This window comes from Nelusetta ayraudi, unplaced genomic scaffold (assembly GCF_046127955.1).
Source record: "Nelusetta ayraudi isolate G7.1 ecotype Tasmania unplaced genomic scaffold, CSIRO-AGI_Nayr_v1 ptg000084l, whole genome shotgun sequence".
In the NCBI taxonomy this organism is placed as follows: domain Eukaryota; kingdom Metazoa; phylum Chordata; class Actinopteri; order Tetraodontiformes; family Monacanthidae; genus Nelusetta; species Nelusetta ayraudi.
Window position 1 is genome coordinate 4,920,001 of NW_027466134.1, and position 17,500 is coordinate 4,937,500.

The 17,500-nt window shown below is 43.8% G+C and overlaps 1 protein-coding gene across 1 annotated transcript in view; it reads right to left on the reverse strand.

Annotated features, from left to right (window-relative positions):
• The window catches only part of szt2 (SZT2 subunit of KICSTOR complex), a 50,442-nt gene that overhangs the window by 9,565 nt on the left and 23,377 nt on the right, over positions 1-17,500 (reverse strand). The window contains exons 38-64 of the mRNA XM_076045703.1: positions 17,058-17,301; positions 16,437-16,511; positions 16,161-16,299; positions 15,942-16,077; positions 15,545-15,665; positions 14,899-15,051; positions 14,701-14,803; positions 13,997-14,111; positions 13,597-13,684; positions 13,185-13,303; positions 12,448-12,612; positions 11,877-11,961; positions 10,953-11,126; positions 10,635-10,826; positions 9,956-10,155; positions 9,430-9,596; positions 8,649-8,746; positions 8,360-8,492; positions 7,939-8,069; positions 7,098-7,145; positions 5,821-5,942; positions 5,515-5,694; positions 3,339-3,594; positions 2,911-2,990; positions 2,377-2,502; positions 1,330-1,532; positions 447-543 (exon numbers count right to left, since the gene is read on the reverse strand). Coding sequence (XP_075901818.1) covers positions 447-543; positions 1,330-1,532; positions 2,377-2,502; positions 2,911-2,990; positions 3,339-3,594; positions 5,515-5,694; positions 5,821-5,942; positions 7,098-7,145; positions 7,939-8,069; positions 8,360-8,492; positions 8,649-8,746; positions 9,430-9,596; positions 9,956-10,155; positions 10,635-10,826; positions 10,953-11,126; positions 11,877-11,961; positions 12,448-12,612; positions 13,185-13,303; positions 13,597-13,684; positions 13,997-14,111; positions 14,701-14,803; positions 14,899-15,051; positions 15,545-15,665; positions 15,942-16,077; positions 16,161-16,299; positions 16,437-16,511; positions 17,058-17,301 — 3,750 coding nt within the window. The remainder of the gene's footprint in view (positions 1-446; positions 544-1,329; positions 1,533-2,376; positions 2,503-2,910; positions 2,991-3,338; positions 3,595-5,514; positions 5,695-5,820; positions 5,943-7,097; positions 7,146-7,938; positions 8,070-8,359; positions 8,493-8,648; positions 8,747-9,429; positions 9,597-9,955; positions 10,156-10,634; positions 10,827-10,952; positions 11,127-11,876; positions 11,962-12,447; positions 12,613-13,184; positions 13,304-13,596; positions 13,685-13,996; positions 14,112-14,700; positions 14,804-14,898; positions 15,052-15,544; positions 15,666-15,941; positions 16,078-16,160; positions 16,300-16,436; positions 16,512-17,057; positions 17,302-17,500) is intronic.

Sequence of the window (17,500 nt, forward strand, 5' to 3'; positions counted from 1 at the left end):
CAGCCACATGCAATTCCTTCTGGAGGTCATTTAGCATTAGCACAGCCACATTCACCTTCTTTAAAAACATACAAATATGTATATATATATATACATATACATATCTACACATATACACACATATATAAACATATATGTAAATATATATGTATATATATATATATATATATATATATATATATATATATACACACACACATATAATATACACACACACACACACACACACACACACACACACACACACACACACACACACACACACACACACAGAGTCGACACAACAGAAAATTGAAACTTAAGTTCAAAAACGTGACGAGTAACACGTAAAAGTTTCTTAGGAGGAACTGGACACATGGACGATTGTCACTGCACAGCCTGGCGCAATTCCCAGAAGGACGCGTTTGTAGAAATAGGACTTCTGCATCGCTGACGTTAACACTGACCTTAGGGCTGTCCTCGCTCTTCTGCTTTACATAAGAAAAAGACATCCTCCCTTCTGACGACATGGAGTTGAGCATGGCAGCGCGAGCCCGGGCGATGCTGAAAGACACCAAGAGACGGGTTCAAGTAGGTTCTGAGGGGCCAGCGGGGCGACTGGACGACAAGCAGTGAGGCTGCAAGACTTTTAGTCACCGTTCAAAGAGAGTCGCACAATCGCAGCTGAGAAAGCGACAAGCTTTTGTCAGCTATGGGCAACAGCGTTGGCAGGTTGGAGGACAGATTAGGATTAAATCACCATGATGCACGCGTTAGATGGAGATAAAAATAAGTGTTGAGAATGAACAGTAGGAATAGATATTTCTTAAAGTTTAACAAAAAGTGTTAACATGCATGAAACTATGGATGGACCGATACTAGTATCGAGTATCGGTCCCGATATCAGTATCGAGTACCGGTACCGATACCAGTATCGAGTATCGGTATTGATACCAGTATTGATTATCGGTACCAATATCAGTATCCAGTATCAGTCCCGATACCAGTATTGAGTATTGGTACCGATATCAGTATCCAGTATCAGTCCTGATACCAGTATTGAGTATTGGTACCGATATCAGTATCCAGTATCAGTCCCGATACCAGTATTGAGTATCGGTACCGATATCAGTATCCAGTATCGGTAGCAATACCAGGTTTGAGTACTCTACTTGTACTCATAAAAATACATGTTGATACCATGACACTGATACCAGTTTTATATGTATGTGTGTATATGACAATTTTGTTAGATTTGTGTTTGTACTACAGTGAAACTTGTGACAGTCGCCCATGAGTACAGTTGTATTAAACGTTAAGTCTGTGGAAATCTTTGTGGAAGATACAGACCTGCGGGCTGGAGACTGAGGTCGGACTTGGACCAGAATGAAGCCCATGCTCTGCAGATACTGAACATACTGCTGGAGGAAGTTGCTGGAGATTTCAAGCATCCAGGATTCCTCCTTAAATCTGCTCGGCAGCATCTCGGCCGAGTCGGTGCTGTAGCTGCGGTCCCTCCCCGACGTGCTGGAGTCATTGGAGCGGTGCCGCTTCTGCAGGAAGGGAGTTCATTTGACTTGACTTTGATTTGAAGTACCGGGGAGGATGGGAATCCTGCATAGGCATGCATTTAGGCAGTGTGTCTTTCTGTACTTCTATATTTGAATTGCATATATGTGTGTGTATATATATATTGAGAGAGAGAGAGAGAGAGAGAGCTTTGTTGTTCACCCTGCATCTGACTTTGGCCTGTCTGCCACTCTGGATACTTCTAGTTCTCTCTCTCCACATTTTTTGTATTTCCTTTTCACCCCAACTGATCATAAGCAGATGACCTTAGACCCTCTGGAGTCTGGATCTGCTCCAGGTTTCTTCCCACAGGGGAGATATTCCTGGCCGCTGTCGCCCCCTGCTGCTCTGGAGGGTCCAGTTTCCCCTGATTGCACAAAGTGCTTTGAGACGCCTTTGGTTGTGATTTAAAACTGTACAAATTAAAGTTGTTTGATATATTGATTGAACTGACATTCTCTAAATCACATGGTTGTTTTGGCGCTGGATGGATGCAAAGAACTCCAGCCAGTGGACCCCACTGATAGACACACTGAAAGAGCCTCATAACTTCTGTTGATGTGCTTCTATGCAGTCTGGAGGAAGCTGCAGTCCATTCGCTACCACTGCGCCGCACAACTCTGGAGTCTGAACTGCCAGCAGCACCACTACTGCGCATTAATGCAATGGCACAATCATTCATATACAGTGAGTAAATAGTCAATAGAAAGTGAACAGGAAATCAATACATCGTCATCAAAACTTATGATGAACTGCGTAATATCCAGTGACTCGTATAATAACAATATATTGTAAAAAATAATTAACTATATAATATTCAAGCCATACTTTAACTGGAGGCTGGACAAACTGCTCCTCCTGGATCTGCTTGCGGAAGAGGGGGTCGAAAAGGAGTGGAGTGGCGCAGTAGTGCACCAGCCTGGATGACTGCTTGAGGGTCTCCAAGTCCGCCCCCTGTTGGCCACAGTTAGTATCACTTCAGGACAAGACAGAGGGTATAAACTGAAAAAAGTGGGTTTATTGTGATGACATAAACAGGACTCATTGATCCTAAGGGCAGAAAAGTTTCATTTGTAGATCCTCAAAGCCATGAGTAGCCAAAGAACATCATTCTCACAGGTTTGGATGAGTCGAATAGTTTCTTACTTTATGTTTATAAACACGTTACCATCATCACTATCATAGTCATTACTATCATCATCATCATCATCATCATCATCGTCGTCCTGTTTTCACAACGACGCTAGCTGAATAAGGAGACACTGGATTCAGACTTGTGTCTGCCCTGAAAATATTAACTGAAACTACATTCAAGTGGGTTCTATTTACATTTTGTGGCTGTGAACGCATTTTTGTACTTACTGAAATGGGCATGTTGGATTGGGCTGACCTCTGCTGCCAGGTCACAAACAGGTTTTCAATCTTCATCTGTTTCTCCAGTTCTGTTGACAAACAAAGCCATTACAACCCCAGTCTAGGAGTTTTATTCCTGCTTCTTGCAGACAGACAACTCGTTGTGAATAAAGTTTGAACGGTTATGGTTTTAAGACACCTCCTCCTCCTATGAGGTGGCTCACCAAAACACTCCATCCATCTGCTGCTGCTCCAGCCCTTCAGCCACATTTTAGAACCCAATGTCGCCCCACCAGTCAAAAAGTTTGCCCCCCCAGTAGTTCAAACAGGTGTGTGTATATATATATATATATATATATATATGTATATATATATATATATATATATATATATATATATATATATATATATATAAATATATATATATATGTATGAACCTCTTCGCTCAGCAGCTTTGATGTCTAGGAGCTGGCCTCCATGTCGGGCCACTGCGTCGCCCTCCATCAGGGGCCGGATGGTGCAGATGTCCCTCAGGGCCTCGTCGAAGGGAAGCAGCTCGGAGGGGAAGTGCAGTGGAGCGAGGATGCGACCGGAGCTCCCCAGCCGGCCTTGCTCCTTGTTGGGGAGCGGTGGAACCGGGATCCGCAGCAGAGTGTCCGGCTCCATGGAGGGACTCAGGAAGGGGTTGGGATCCTGGAGTAGACACAGCAGACATTAGCTGCGTTTCCATGGCCCCTAGAATTGCATCTCAGGGTAGGAAAACCAAATGACTTTTATGGTACTGCGATTATGCACGTTAAGCTTTAAACAATATAAAATCCATGAATTAAGACAGATTTTACACACTGGAACTTAAACAATTGGAAAATCTGGAGCTCAGCCACTCTGTGCATGTACAGCACTACCCAGAAAATTGGAATCTCCTGAGAAGGTTGTTGTGTTTCCCCATGTGTGAACTCTTCTGAGCCGACAACCCAAGACAGACTTTCTAAAGGCTCAGGAGCCTTTTGCAGGTGTTTTGGATTTTTGGACTCTTTGAAGCTACAAAACTGAAGCTTTTCACAGTATTCTCATTTTCTGAGTTTGTGGCTTTGTGGTTTTAATAAGCTGAAAATCTTAATCAGCAAAGTTACAACAAGGAACTGCTTGAGATGTCAATTTGCGTGTAATGGCTCAATAAAATGTGGTGGTTTCATTTATAGCGACTGGCATTGCATAATAACAACAAAGTATTTAAAAAAAAAAAAAAAAAAATAGAATAATAATAATAATTTCCTCTGCCTGATGTATGCAATGCCAGGGGTCGTTACCACCGCTGTTCATTACCACAGTCCACTACCGCTGGGATCTAAACTGCATAAGCAACGCTCACTTCACTGCATATGAACGTCGCCTTTAAAAAACACAGAAGGGACAGAAATGCTGGACTTTCTCAAGCATTGGATATTTGCCCTGTTGGCTGCTGAAATGAACTTTTGGGCATGTTTGTTCAGTGGAGCAGGTCAAGGTCCAGATGCCCAAGTGTGGAAGAGTGGGCTTTACACCACGCCAGAGGGCAGAGAGGGTCAAACTGCACACTGGTGCTCCCTCTGCTTCTCATCAGGACCGTGACAGATGAAGCTCTGTTTAGGCAAATTTTCTGCTGCTCTGACTTTGCCTTCTGTCCCGACTCGCTGGCGAAGCAGAAAAAAAAAAAAAGGCCATCGAAAAGAAAAAAAAAAGAAAAAATCTCGACTTCTTCCTCATGCTTTCAGGTTGTTTGTTCAATGGCCACAGGGGGCAGGCTGACAGGACATTTGGTGTTTGCGTTCGTGTTGCAGTCAAGACGGCGCCAACCGAGACCAAGACATATCGAGATCGAGACCAAGACTTTATATATCAAAGAACAACAACAACAAAACTGAACAAATGAGCAGAATCTTTGGTTTTCCAACTCAAGTGAAAACCACCAAGCTTGTTTGTTTAAACAATCATGATGAGAAGAGGGATTTTATATGAAACAGGCGGGTGGAGTCACAGGTGTTGACATAATTTCTGTCTCAGTCACTGGTGTTGGCCCGAGGACACAACAGCTGGATGAAGTCCTCCCCCCACGCCCCCCCAACCCCACCCCCTGGATCTCTGGATCTGCTCCAGCTGCCGGTTCCACAAGAACAAGCAGCAGGAACACTCAATGATGGGATGAGATTTATATGAATTGTGATAATATCCCTATGAGGGTAATCTCAATTTAACTCAATCTTATCTCAATATAAACTTAACTCAATATTAACTACCGTAACTGCTGTGGAGTTTATTTTTTGTATTTTTTTTATTAGCGAAACCGAGCTGAGACTCGGTAAAAATGCCACTGAGTCACGAGACCGAGACCCTTCAAAAGTGGTCTGGAGACCGAGGCCAACCTCCAGGACTTCACGCTTCTGAAACGCGCCCACGTCGCCCCCTGGTGGTGGGAACACGCACATCGACTTGGACAGTGGTCGCGATCTGCTGCAAACGCACTGCACACACTTTCGGTGTGAACCTGGAGGACGAGGGGGGTTGAGCATTTTTTTTTTTTTTTTTTTTTAGTGAATTCTCCGTGAGGAGCTTCAGGCCTGGGCTGATCTGCACCTGCTTGTAGTCGTGGATTGGCGCATCAGAGAAGCAGTAGTGGTGGAAGAGGCCCATCTTCTGGTTGAGCAGGCAGTGGACGACGTGAGACCTGGCGTTCTGCCACTTGACCAGGCGGACCAGCTCGCGGTTCAGAGAGGCACCCAAGTCCACAGACCAGTTGTAACTGTACAGAGTCACCTGGAGAGACAGCGGCAACCAGTGAGACCAGCGGGAAAGCATCGAGAACGGTCAGACAGTGTCAGACTCTGGTCACTGATGGTCAAACACCGACGGTCAGATGCAACTCTGTTGGCTCTTGGTCACCTTTTTGTCCAGGACACTGATGAAGAGGAACCTCTGGCGGGGAGCCAGTGCTGCTCGGGCCTTGTTTGGACTCCAGCAGTCCGTCTGCTCCAGAGCCTCGAAGCGCTGGAAGCCCTTGTGAGCTACTCAGAGGAGACAAAACAGTCAGTGAGAGTGAGGGAAAAGCAGCGTCACTCGGCAGTCGGTCCGTTCCCGTCTACTCAACGTCAGCCCCATTGGCTTCAGCTGGCAGGAGGGTCACACATCAGCCATGGGAATCTTACCATTCCAGATTTTTTTGTTGCATGTTCTCTCATGCATGGAGCCTGAGCAGCTCCTGCAGCTCAAGACTGCTGCGCCCTCAGTGCGAGAAGGAGCGCTCCCCCTGCAGGTCACTCCTGCCTGCAGCCATCAGGCAGTACAACTGCACTCTATGTATGCACTAAATATCTTGGGTTTTTTTCTGAAAAATGTCTTTATTTCTTTTTAATGAATATAGTTTTCTTACTTTTGCACTAAATTGTAGCTGTAATTATGAAAAATGCCCCCAACGTGGGTTTAATAAAGGCTTCTGTTCTCATTTATTTTCTTAAAATCACCAAAAACCAACTGCAATATTGCAAATTTCTGACTGTTTTGCTGCAAGAGGACCAAAAAAAAAAAATTGCCCTCGCCACCAGAAACACTGCAGTATAATTACAGCATTAATTTTGCATGGTTGCAGTTTATATCCATAGAGATCAACCAAACCGTATGGTCCATTGTTGGAGATGTTCAGATTTATATTAAAAGTAATAATGTGTACTTTTGAAGGACAAACACGTTTTTCCAACTGACATGGGAAAACTGAAACAAAAGTTACAAAATGTAACACAAACGATAACTGAAGCAGACCGAAGATTCATGTCTAGCAAGTGATAAAGACATGGGCGGTAGTTATTATATTAGATATAGGTTCTCATATTAAAAACTACATCTACATTTTATGGTTATAATATCTAAAGAAAAGAAATAGAGAAATTGTTAAGGTGCAGTTGTGAGGCAAGAAAGAGCAAAGAACATCTGGAGAGCAACAATAGACAGATACCATATAATTGAGTAATTTCCAGTTCTATGTAATAATAATAATAATAATAATAATAATAATAATAATAATAATAATGATAATGTTGTCGACTGGAACTGTTTAGATTGTATTTTCTTTCTCTGCTTTAGCATTTGTTAACTTTCAACTACAGTTTCAATTTGAATATGATCTCCTCCACCAGCATTAATGTGAAGCTGAAAGGCCAACTTACGTGTGAACCTATTTAGAACTGGGATGTTTTCCTCGTCTGAACTGTCCTCTGTAGGCAGACAAAGATGGCACAAAGAGCAGGGCAGCGAGGACAGTGAAACACATGGCTCAACGTACACGGATGTAAAGCAGACTTAAAGCAAAGAACAACAGAAACAAACCCCAAAAAAAAAAAAAAAAAAAGAACCTGACAAAACCTCCCATTGTGTTATGTTTGGACAGAGAAGCACAGGATCAAGGAGCAGCAGCGAAGGCGAGTTGAAAGATTGAACACAAAACATTCATGCTTTTAGGCCCCGCTTTCGTCTAAACTACACAGAATGTTAGCGTGGGTGTTAGCGACATGCTTCTGTCGAAAGGCCTTTGCAACACAGTTGGGGCAGTGGTACATGTAGTATATATATACAGTTATACGTAATATAGTTTGGAATAGATTTCGTCTAAACACGAGGATTTTGCAGCCTGACATTTAGGACGCAGTTCCATGTCAAGCCACTACTGGTGCTGTCCGCGACGATGAGCTGTGGCTGATTTTAAAAACAGCAGTTTGTGCAGAGATGATAGTCTAAGGCAGGGGAGTGAAACTCATTTCAGTTCAAGGGCAACGTGGAGGAAAATCTCATCCCAAGAGACGAGCTCACTTCTCAAACAAACAGCATAAAAAAAAACTAAAACCGGCGTGTTGCATCACTTATATCTGGCGCATATTTAACTTGGCACGAGACGACCATTTCATAATCACACACCAGTCAGCATTTGTAAAAGCAGACGTTATTGTGTAGAGTGAGCAGACCTGCATGGCTGTGCGGTTGCGTCAGCAGAGATGACTTGGAAGCACTCACCGAGCTCTGTGCTGTAGTGCCACTGATGGAAGTTGCGGCCAATGAGAATGAAGCTCCTGGTGTTATTGGGAGGTTGACTAAGACACTGGGCTGGATGCAACGGCACGTAAATCTCTCCAGACACCGGGCAGCTAAAGATTTCAGAAAGGAAGCAGAGGTTGGCAGGACTCTGAAGTGGTCGTCGGCGCGCAGGCGGCCACAGCGGCTCAGTCACGCTAACGCTAACTTGTAGCAATTATTTTGTCAACAGTGTGTTTCATGACGTGTAAACTCAATTTACGTAAGTAAGTTAGGCTTGTTTAAGAGTGAAAAATAAAACCTAATAATGCAAAAACATCAATAAATAAGTAAGTAAATAAATAAATAAATGTGACAGCAGTTAAAAAGTGCATTTTCCAGCACACTTTGTACAACAACCCACCTCTTCCTTTCAAATGCTTTGACAATCGTGTCATTGGCCAAGGAGTTGACCAAGTTGACAATCTCTGTCAAGATGGAGGGCAGGAGGAACTGAGAGGTGATTTCAGTCTTGCACTGCTGAATGGAAGGACAGCCTGGAGATAAAAAAAAAACAGAAACCCAGAGTGAGGGAATCATAACACTCCCCATCATCATCATCATCATCATCATCATCATCATCATCATCATCATCACCATCGCACTCCTCATAAGAGGATTTCACCTCCTCTGGGAGAAAATAACTCACTCACCCAGGTTAGCCATGAAGGTGACCCATGGCTGGCAGGTGAGCTGGTAGACAGGGTGCAGCATTCCCACATCTCCCTCCTCCAGGTGAGACAGCAGCCTCCTGGACAACCACAGAGCACACATGGAAGTGACCACTGTGTGTCTACATGCACAGCTGCATCGAGCTATACTCAAAATTCAGTTTTCTTGTCTAATACGACTTTTCTCCTTGTCCCAGTTTACATGTAGTTTTCTACGGAAGCCTATTGCATTCACTTGGCAAATAAAAAAAAAAATCTGTTTTTCAGTGTAATTATTTCTGTTTTTCGTGCAAATTTTTTTCCGCCCTATTTTCCTGAGTTTAGAGAGCATGGGAAACAATGGCATCCATTCTTTCATTGAGAGCTGGATATAATGGAAGCAAACATAGCCAGCTTGTTCAGTTCAATCAAATTCTATTTTGACATGGGTTTAAGACACTGGTACGGAAGCTACTTCCATTGAGAGAGCATTGTTTCCGATGCTCTCTAAACTCGGGAAAATAGGGCGGAAAAAAATATGCACGAAAAACAGAGATTTTTTTTTTATTTGCCAAGTGAATGCAATACGCTTCTGTAGTTTTCTTTCTTTTTTAAACAGGAATTCTATTTCATATATTGGACACATGTTAAATACAATAAATAACAGATCGTAGTGGAATGGGCCGGTTGACTTCTCGGCAGACGAGAAGAGAAAAAGGGAGAAGAACGTGAACTCAGACACTTGGATAAAGATCTAAAGCTGCAGACGAAACAGCAGCAGCACCTCTGCGCCTGCTCCAGCTCCGCCGCCAAGGCTTTCTCTTGGCTCCACTGCTGCTTCACGTTCTCCGTCTTGTGTCTCCGCCGCGCTGCTCGGCCCTCCTCTCCTCTCTCCTGGACGATGTCGTCCGTCGTCTTCGGGCTTCCGAGCTCGGTGGAGTCCGGCTTGCTCTGCAAAAACAAAACAGAGGGCCGCGAAACACGAAAATCGGTGCGTTAGGACAGAAGCTTCACAGTTCTGCAGTTGGTCTATCGATCAATCAATCAATCAATCAATCAATGTCTTTTTATACAGCACCTTTCATACATAAAATGCAACGCAAGGTGCTTGACCAAAATTAAAAGGAAAATAAAAACAAAGATAAAAAACAATATTCAACTGAAGAGCTGCAGTCAATTAAACCCCACCCCCTGCCCCTCCTCCTCCAAATGCCTCCAAATGCCAAAAAAGTGTTTCCATGACCACATTCTTCTTGCCATATTCAGGTTTTGTGCAATTCTTGTAACCCAGCGCGTGAAGACAAACTGACCAGTAAGTCCCAGAAGCTGCGGCGGGTGCTCTTGTTGGTGGGAGTGGTGGACTCGGGGGTGCTGCTGCCCGTCGCAGCGGCGCCCCCTGTCGCTTGGGACAAATTGATGGGCGATGGGCTGCTCTTGAAGACCCGCGAACCGCTGCGCTGCCTGGGGACGTCCTTGACTTCTTTGACTTCAGGGAAGGAAGCGTGAAGCCCTGAAAGAACACAGCAAGATGCTTTTTTTCTCCAAAACTGAACAATTTGTTGGCAAAACAACAAAGACATGGACCACAAGTGTGATTTCCTATGGATTCTCTAATATTTTTTATTAGATTTTTTTTTTTTTCGAACATGAAAGAAAACGATTAAATAAAAGGGATACAAAAACCAAAACATACAAAATAAAAAAAAATAGTATAAGTAAACACTAGTGAAATATACAGTAAAATAATGTTATTCATGTCCGAAAAGGGGTAGGAGGTATGAGGTGTATTCATTTAGGGTGGACCGAGCATGATGTGACTGACGGCCTCAGCCTGCCACTGGAAAGAAGATAGAAAGTTTTCACGTTGGGCTTCACAGCACACAAGATACTTGACGTTCTCCCAACAGAACGAAGGCCACGCCTGCTCAGCGCTCTTTAAAAAAAAACTCACATCATCATCCAAAAACAGCAAGGTGTTGACACGCTCACCTTTAGCATTTTCCTTCTGCGCGGCAGTGGCCGGGCAGGGGAGCCCCAGGCAGAGAGGGTTCGGCAGGAGCCTCTGCTCCATGACTACGTCACAGAGCGCGTGGCGCAGCGCCCCCTGCAGCTTGTCACTCAGCTGTGAGGGGCTGACGTTGCCCTGCTCCCAGATGTCAAAGCGGACGTGCAGCTGAGACTCTGTGAACAGACACGGAGAAAGCAAAGAGGTTCACCGCTGCAGAGACGAAGGGGAAGAAACTGACGCAAAGATCTTACGGTTGAAATGGGTTGTTAATAATGCAGTGCTGCCCCTGGCATCAGTACCTGAGCCAGTGCTGCCAGGGGACAATCGCTGCACGGAGGTCAGCTCATCAAAATTGTCCTGGTGAAGGTGAACGCTGCCATTTTCTGACTTTGGCGGTCCAGCAGAGTCCTGCGCTGGGACCTGAAGGGGGCGACCTTGGGCGTCCACAAAAGAGAGGGTGACGCAGGCAATGCCTGAGGAGAAACATCGGAGCAGTTGGTAAAATATCTTGCCTCTGGTCTACTGTTGTAGTCGAGACCAGGCCAACCCAGACCGAGACCTTATCAAGACCAGAGAGCATTCAGACCAAGACCAGACCAAGACCTTATCAAGACCAGAGACCTTCGAGACCGAGACCAGACCAAGACTTTATATATCAAAAAAAATTCACAACAAAACAGAAAAAGATGACCGGTATCTTTTGTTGCTAAATGGAAAAGCAACATCTCTTTTCAGCAAGGAATATTTCAGTTTCTTTCACATTTTGCTGCGTTGCTCACTATTTTGAACCTTTTTTTTTTTAAAAACCCACTTTGCTTCTTAAAAAAATAAATGAACTAGGAATGAGGGGCCAGGGTGTCACTCTGGGTGTCACAAACAGAGCGAAACAAGGCAGCAGCTGGATTCTTTTCTGTTATTATCGTGTTATTACAGTGTTGGCTGAGTCTCCACTGGCCTGGATCAAAAATCCCCAGTCCGCCCAGTCCGAGACTGAGACCAGACCCATTAAAAATGCCGCAGAGTCCAGAACCCTTGAAAGGTGGTCTGGAGACCAAGACCAATCTGGAGGACTACAACACCACTCACCTGCACTGAAACTTACAGGTGAGAAGTGCAGGAAAAAAGGACGTAGACATATCTGACACAGACGACTCTTTGGCCTCTACGAGCCTCGAGGCTACGAGGGGTCTATCCTGAATTAAACCTGACTGTCTTGTGTTTACCTTTGCCTCCAGTGCCCTGACCTCCAGGCTTATTGTAGAGGTAGATGTCACCATCCGCCATGTCACTGCTCAGGTAGAAGTAGTGCTGGAATCAAGACAGGAAAGCATATCAGCTTTGAATGTGCAGCTGCACAAGATAAAGAAACCTACTTTACCTTTTATTTTTAATTGTTTAATTTTTAGTTATATTATTTTTTTATTATGTCCCAACCCGCTTTGGGGGAGGAGGGTTGGGAGAAGGGGGTAACTGTTCGGGTTGTTATGTATCTTTATGTCCTGAAAATGATGAAAATGAATAAATAAAGTATTTAAAAAAAAAAAAAAAAAAAGCTGAAATGATATTTTGATTATTGCTTTTTCGTTTTCTTTTTTGAGTGTTGTGACTGTAATATGCATAAAATGATCAAGAATATAGCGTTAATGTAGGCGTGACATACAGTTGTGCATCATCATTTCAAAAAGCTTGACACCCAGGTGTGAAATATCATGCTGAACATTCAGTCGAGGGGCTCTCGTGCGCTCTTTATCGCCACCTACACGAGTTGAAGTGGAACTGAAACGGAGGTCTCACCTTGAAGTGATGCGCCGTGTTGCTGTCGGTGTACTTGGGCACGTGCAGGAAGATGAGGAGGTTCTGCCGGAGGTAGTGGGCCACGGCAGGCAGCCAGGGGAGGCAGGAGTGGGGGAGACTGAAGTCCATCACCTCGGTGGCAGGAGAGCCTGACGGCTGGATGAACTGGCAGGACAAACATTCGCATGGCACACCAATGGAAGAATCCAGGTGAAAGACTCTGCTTTTTTCTAATATTTACGATAGATTGAGCTTTCATTCATCTTATTGTTAGGGCTGTCAAATGATTGATTTTTCTTAAAATCGTGATTAATCGCAGAGTCTTCATAGTTAACTGCGATTAATCGCGCTTTGAATCGCAGGTGTGAAATGACGTTATTTTTTTTGCATTTCAAGGCAGTTTGAAGCCCATAAATCTTCAGTGAGAATCAAATGAAGACAAAGAAAGAATTTCCTTTTTTACAATGTGGACGAACTTATTACACGTCTACGCTAAATAGCGTGTTCAAATGAATAAAGTGCCTTGTAGATCCACTTGTCTTATTCAAAAATATAGTTTTAAAAAAAAATTAATGCGTTATGGATTGTGTGTAACTCATCGCGATTGATGCGTTAATGCTGACGGGCCAATCTTTTATATTTTATTATTATCACCTTTTTATTTCTTTAACTTCTTTTAAATTGTTGTTTTTCTATTCAAACAAATTGGTTCCAGTGAACTAAATGAAGGTTCTTACCTCCACATCAGCCGGCGTTAACTTGCAGTTCCTCACCAGCATGACCGTGATGATGTCCAAAGTGGTTTCATCCAGGCGTTTACGCAGAACCTTGAGCAACTCATCCGTGATCTCTGGACCTGAATATCAAAGCTCAGCTTGGTAACTTCGTCTGGTCTTCAACGACTTAGACACAACAAAAATAAAATATATATGTTTCTGCTTCAAGTATTATGATAAATCTATTACGCAATACACATCAGACTGTGAGAAATGAACATAAGAGTGGTTACAAAAGTCAAAACATTTGGTTCTGGTCAATCAGTGAGGACATAACAGTGGAGATTCATTCTAATTAATGAAATAATTCTTGTAAAAATGTTTGGAATAACAGCTCAATTATCAACGACATGACGTGTGTCACTCCTGTTACCTGCATTTCCAACTCCGTGCACCAGCAGCAGGATGTGCTTCTCCACCTGTCCCACCGGCCTTGAGCTGTCCAGAGAAGACCTGGAGCCCTGAGAAAGAGCAAAGTGACAAGGCGGAGACGTGAGCGGTTCAGTGCAACACGGAACACGCACCACACACTCACTAGTGGGAACTTCTGTCCTAACCACTGGAAATTGATTTTTTTTTTTTCAGCCACAGCCACAACCGACACTGAATCACAAAAAGTGTGTATGAAACATTTCTTATCGCCTGCAGTGAGATAATCACAGACACAGATGCTTTCTGACAGACGGTGCAGTTTTTCTGTGACTGCACTGCACAGAAGTGCGTCGACCACCACGTCTGTGCGCTGCCGCGGCAACGTGCTTCTGGAGACTCACCATCAGGTCGTCTGGAAACGACGGCTCTTGACTCCTCGCAAGTCCAATGGAGCGAGTCATGGGGACGTTGCCCTCCAACTCTGCACACCTCTCTGTGAGAGACGTTTCACAAAGTCTAGAGAGGGGAGAGGAAAAGCAGCGAGTATGAACAACAAAGATCACTGCAGGTTTTTATGGCAGCTCTGGTTCCCATTAAAAGCCATCCAACGTCCATTCTATACATACACACATACATACAGGTTGTACATGGAAAAATGACAATATCAAGGAAAAGTTGTTTTATTTGGGCAATTTAACATAAAAGATGAAAGCAACACATTTTATTGAGCCGTTCCACGCAAATTGACGTCTCAAGCAGTTCCTTGTTGTAACTTTGCTGATTAAGATTTTCAGCTTATTAAAACCACAAAGCCACAAACTCAGAAAATTATTATAAAATTTGAGTTGTTTTTTTTTAAGCTGCAAGACCTGATCAGCAAAATGCAAAGAAATAAAAAGTTGAAATATATTGATTTGCATATTATTCCTTTATATAATATGTCACATTCACCTTTTAAGTTGAATTGCAGAAATACTGCAACCTTTTCAGGATATTCTAATTTTCTGGGTAGCACCTGTACACGTTTGTGTGTGTGTGTATATAATTTATACTGTGTGTAAAAAGAGAGAAAGCGACTGAATTTAACAATCAAAGAAAGTGTCACCTGAGGTAGAAGACTGATTTAGTCGTCCGCTCCTGGTAGACAAACATGTTCTTTCTGTTGACCACAGAGAACGAGTTGAGCACCGAGCGCAGGGCCTGGATCGCTGAGGCAGGGCCACAACAAAGGAGTGCGTGTTAGAAAAAGAAATCAGAGCAGAACGACAAGTGCACGACTTCAAACCTCAGCTCCACCACTCACCTCTGGACACTCCTGTGTTGGGGCTCATTTTGAGGCGCGGGTGAATGTGAATAATAGTGCTCCACACCACATCGCAGGCAAAATGTCCAGTCATGAACTGCATGGTGGCCGCCAGGTAATCTCTGGCCTGGTAACTCTCATCTGTGTTGTAATCTGTGTAGTCCACAAAAACACAAAAATCAAAGAAACATACACACACGTAGATATATGTACAGGTACTAGCCAGAAAATGAGAATCTCCTGAAAAGGTTGCAGTATTTCTGCAATTCAACTTAAAAGGTGAATGTGACATATTATATAAAGGAATAATATGCAAATCAATATATTTCAAGTTTTTATTTCTTTGCATTTTGCTGATCAGGTCTTGCAGCTTAAAAAAAAAAAAAACCTCAAATTTTATAATAATTTTCTGAGTTTGTGGCTTTGTGGTTTTAATAAGCTGAAAATCTTAATCAGCAAAGTTACAACAAGGAACTGCTTGAGATGTCAATTTGCGTGGAATGGCCAAAATAAAACAACTTTTACTTGATATTCTAATTTTTCAGGTAGTACCTGTATGTATATATTTACAGTATAAAATTGTTTTCTCTTTTTTTTGAAGTTTCATATAAACTATGCGATGTCTTCATGAGTCCTTCCCACTCACCATCTGAGGTATTGAGCCTTTGCCTGCCCAGCGAGTCATTTTTCCAGATGTCCTCCTCACTCTCAGCCACGAGCAGCGAGTTACACACATGTCTGTCATGCAAGTCTTGCAACAGCATCAGCTGCAAGCACACAGGAACAGGGCAGACACATTAAAAAAAACAAAGCAAATTCATGGATGACTTGTGCACTATGGTTAAATTTGCAAAAGGTGTTGACAGGGGGGCAGTGTCAGCAAAAGAACATGTCATGTGTAAAATAATCTAAATATAAAACGGGACGAACAAAGAAATAAGACTCTTAAAATTTCATTTGACTTTGTTGTTTTTTTTTTTACTTCCTCCCCCTTCAGCACTCATGAGACGCACACGGTTGTAACAAAACCAAAGCTTCCCTACCTGATTGACAATTCTACAGATTTCCCCGATCCTCCTGACCACCATCTGATGCAGTCTGAAATACTCAGGCAGCTCCTGATCTTCCACCTTCTTCTCCAGCTCCTCGGTACTGCAGCCCTTTCCGACCGTCAAGCACCTGGAGAGGAGAGTCAAATCCTCGATGGATACAAAATGAGACGAAGAGCGAGTCCTCGCCGAGGCTTCTGCTGCGAGTCTGACCTGGAGTGGGAATACACCTTCACCCTGTCCTGCTGGATCTTCACAATCAACCAGAAGTCAGGCATTGGTGGCGACTGGCACTCATGTTCATCCAGGGTAGGACTCTCACACTCTGAGTCGCTGCTTCCACCGTCATAACCTACACACACACACACACACGTCAAAAAGACAACAAATGAAAATCCAACTCCATGTCGAAACCTTTGAGCCATATTTGAGAGGTTTTTCCAAGCTGAGCTGTTTCATCCAGAGGTTACACTGTAGTCTGTCAATTACCCTGCATGTCTGAGTCCAAGCTGCCCTGGCTGGACACGACACTCTGGACCCGACTCGGCTGTAGTTTGCCCCCACCTGGAAGAAGACCATGTGACCAAGCTGGGTGAAAGGTTAAAAAGTGAAACAATGGCACATTTACAAGGGGGAATCAGGCAATCCTGCTCCATCCCCTGCCCTGTATGTTGCCAGGCAAGATTACATTTTCACGTCGTCGACAGAGCCTTGTTAAGATATCACCTAACTCTCTCTCAGTAGCCTTCAACATGGCAATGTGTACAGGTACTACGCAGAAAATGAGAATATCCTGAAAAGGTTGCTGTATTTCTGCAATTCAACTTAAAAGGTGAATGTGACATATTATATAAAGGAATAATATGCAAATCAATATATAATCCAATTTGCGTGGAATGGCTCAATAAAATGTGTCGCTTTCATCTTTTATGTTAAATTGCCAAAATAAAACAACTTTCACTTTGATATTCTCATTTTTCGGGTAGCACCTGCATTTCGCAGTGCGGTGCGTCAGTCCAGGCTGAGTCACACTGAAAACGTCTCCTCTACTGGTCCGACCTGCGTCTCAATCATCGCCGTTAAACCCAGAGGTTGAGGTTCCAGACTCACTGTGAGAAGCCGACTGCACCGATTCCACCAGGCTGACACTAGGTGGCGTCTTGGGTGGTGAGGAGGATCCTGCCGGGGAGAGATCCAGGTGGCAATGGGGCGCACTTGGCTGCCCCCTGTCCCCCGCCGTGCTACATGACATCTGAGGGACCGTATCGTGGGCCTCTGGCTTCTGGCCTCTGATTGGCTCGTTGACCTCTGGAGGTGCGTCATCACTAACACTGACTGACCTCTTGTCTTCACCCTGCAGTCAGACAGTTGGAGGTTCAGTGTGATGATGGGGAGAGAAGAAGAGATGGGAAATGCAGTGAGACTCTGAAGCAGTAGTGAAGAGCTAAGCTACGAGCTAACCACCATCAAGCTACTGAGGAACAAACTCCCAACAGCTCTGGCGACTCGTTCATTTCATTTAACCAAGAAGTGTTCATTTGATCTTGAAGAAG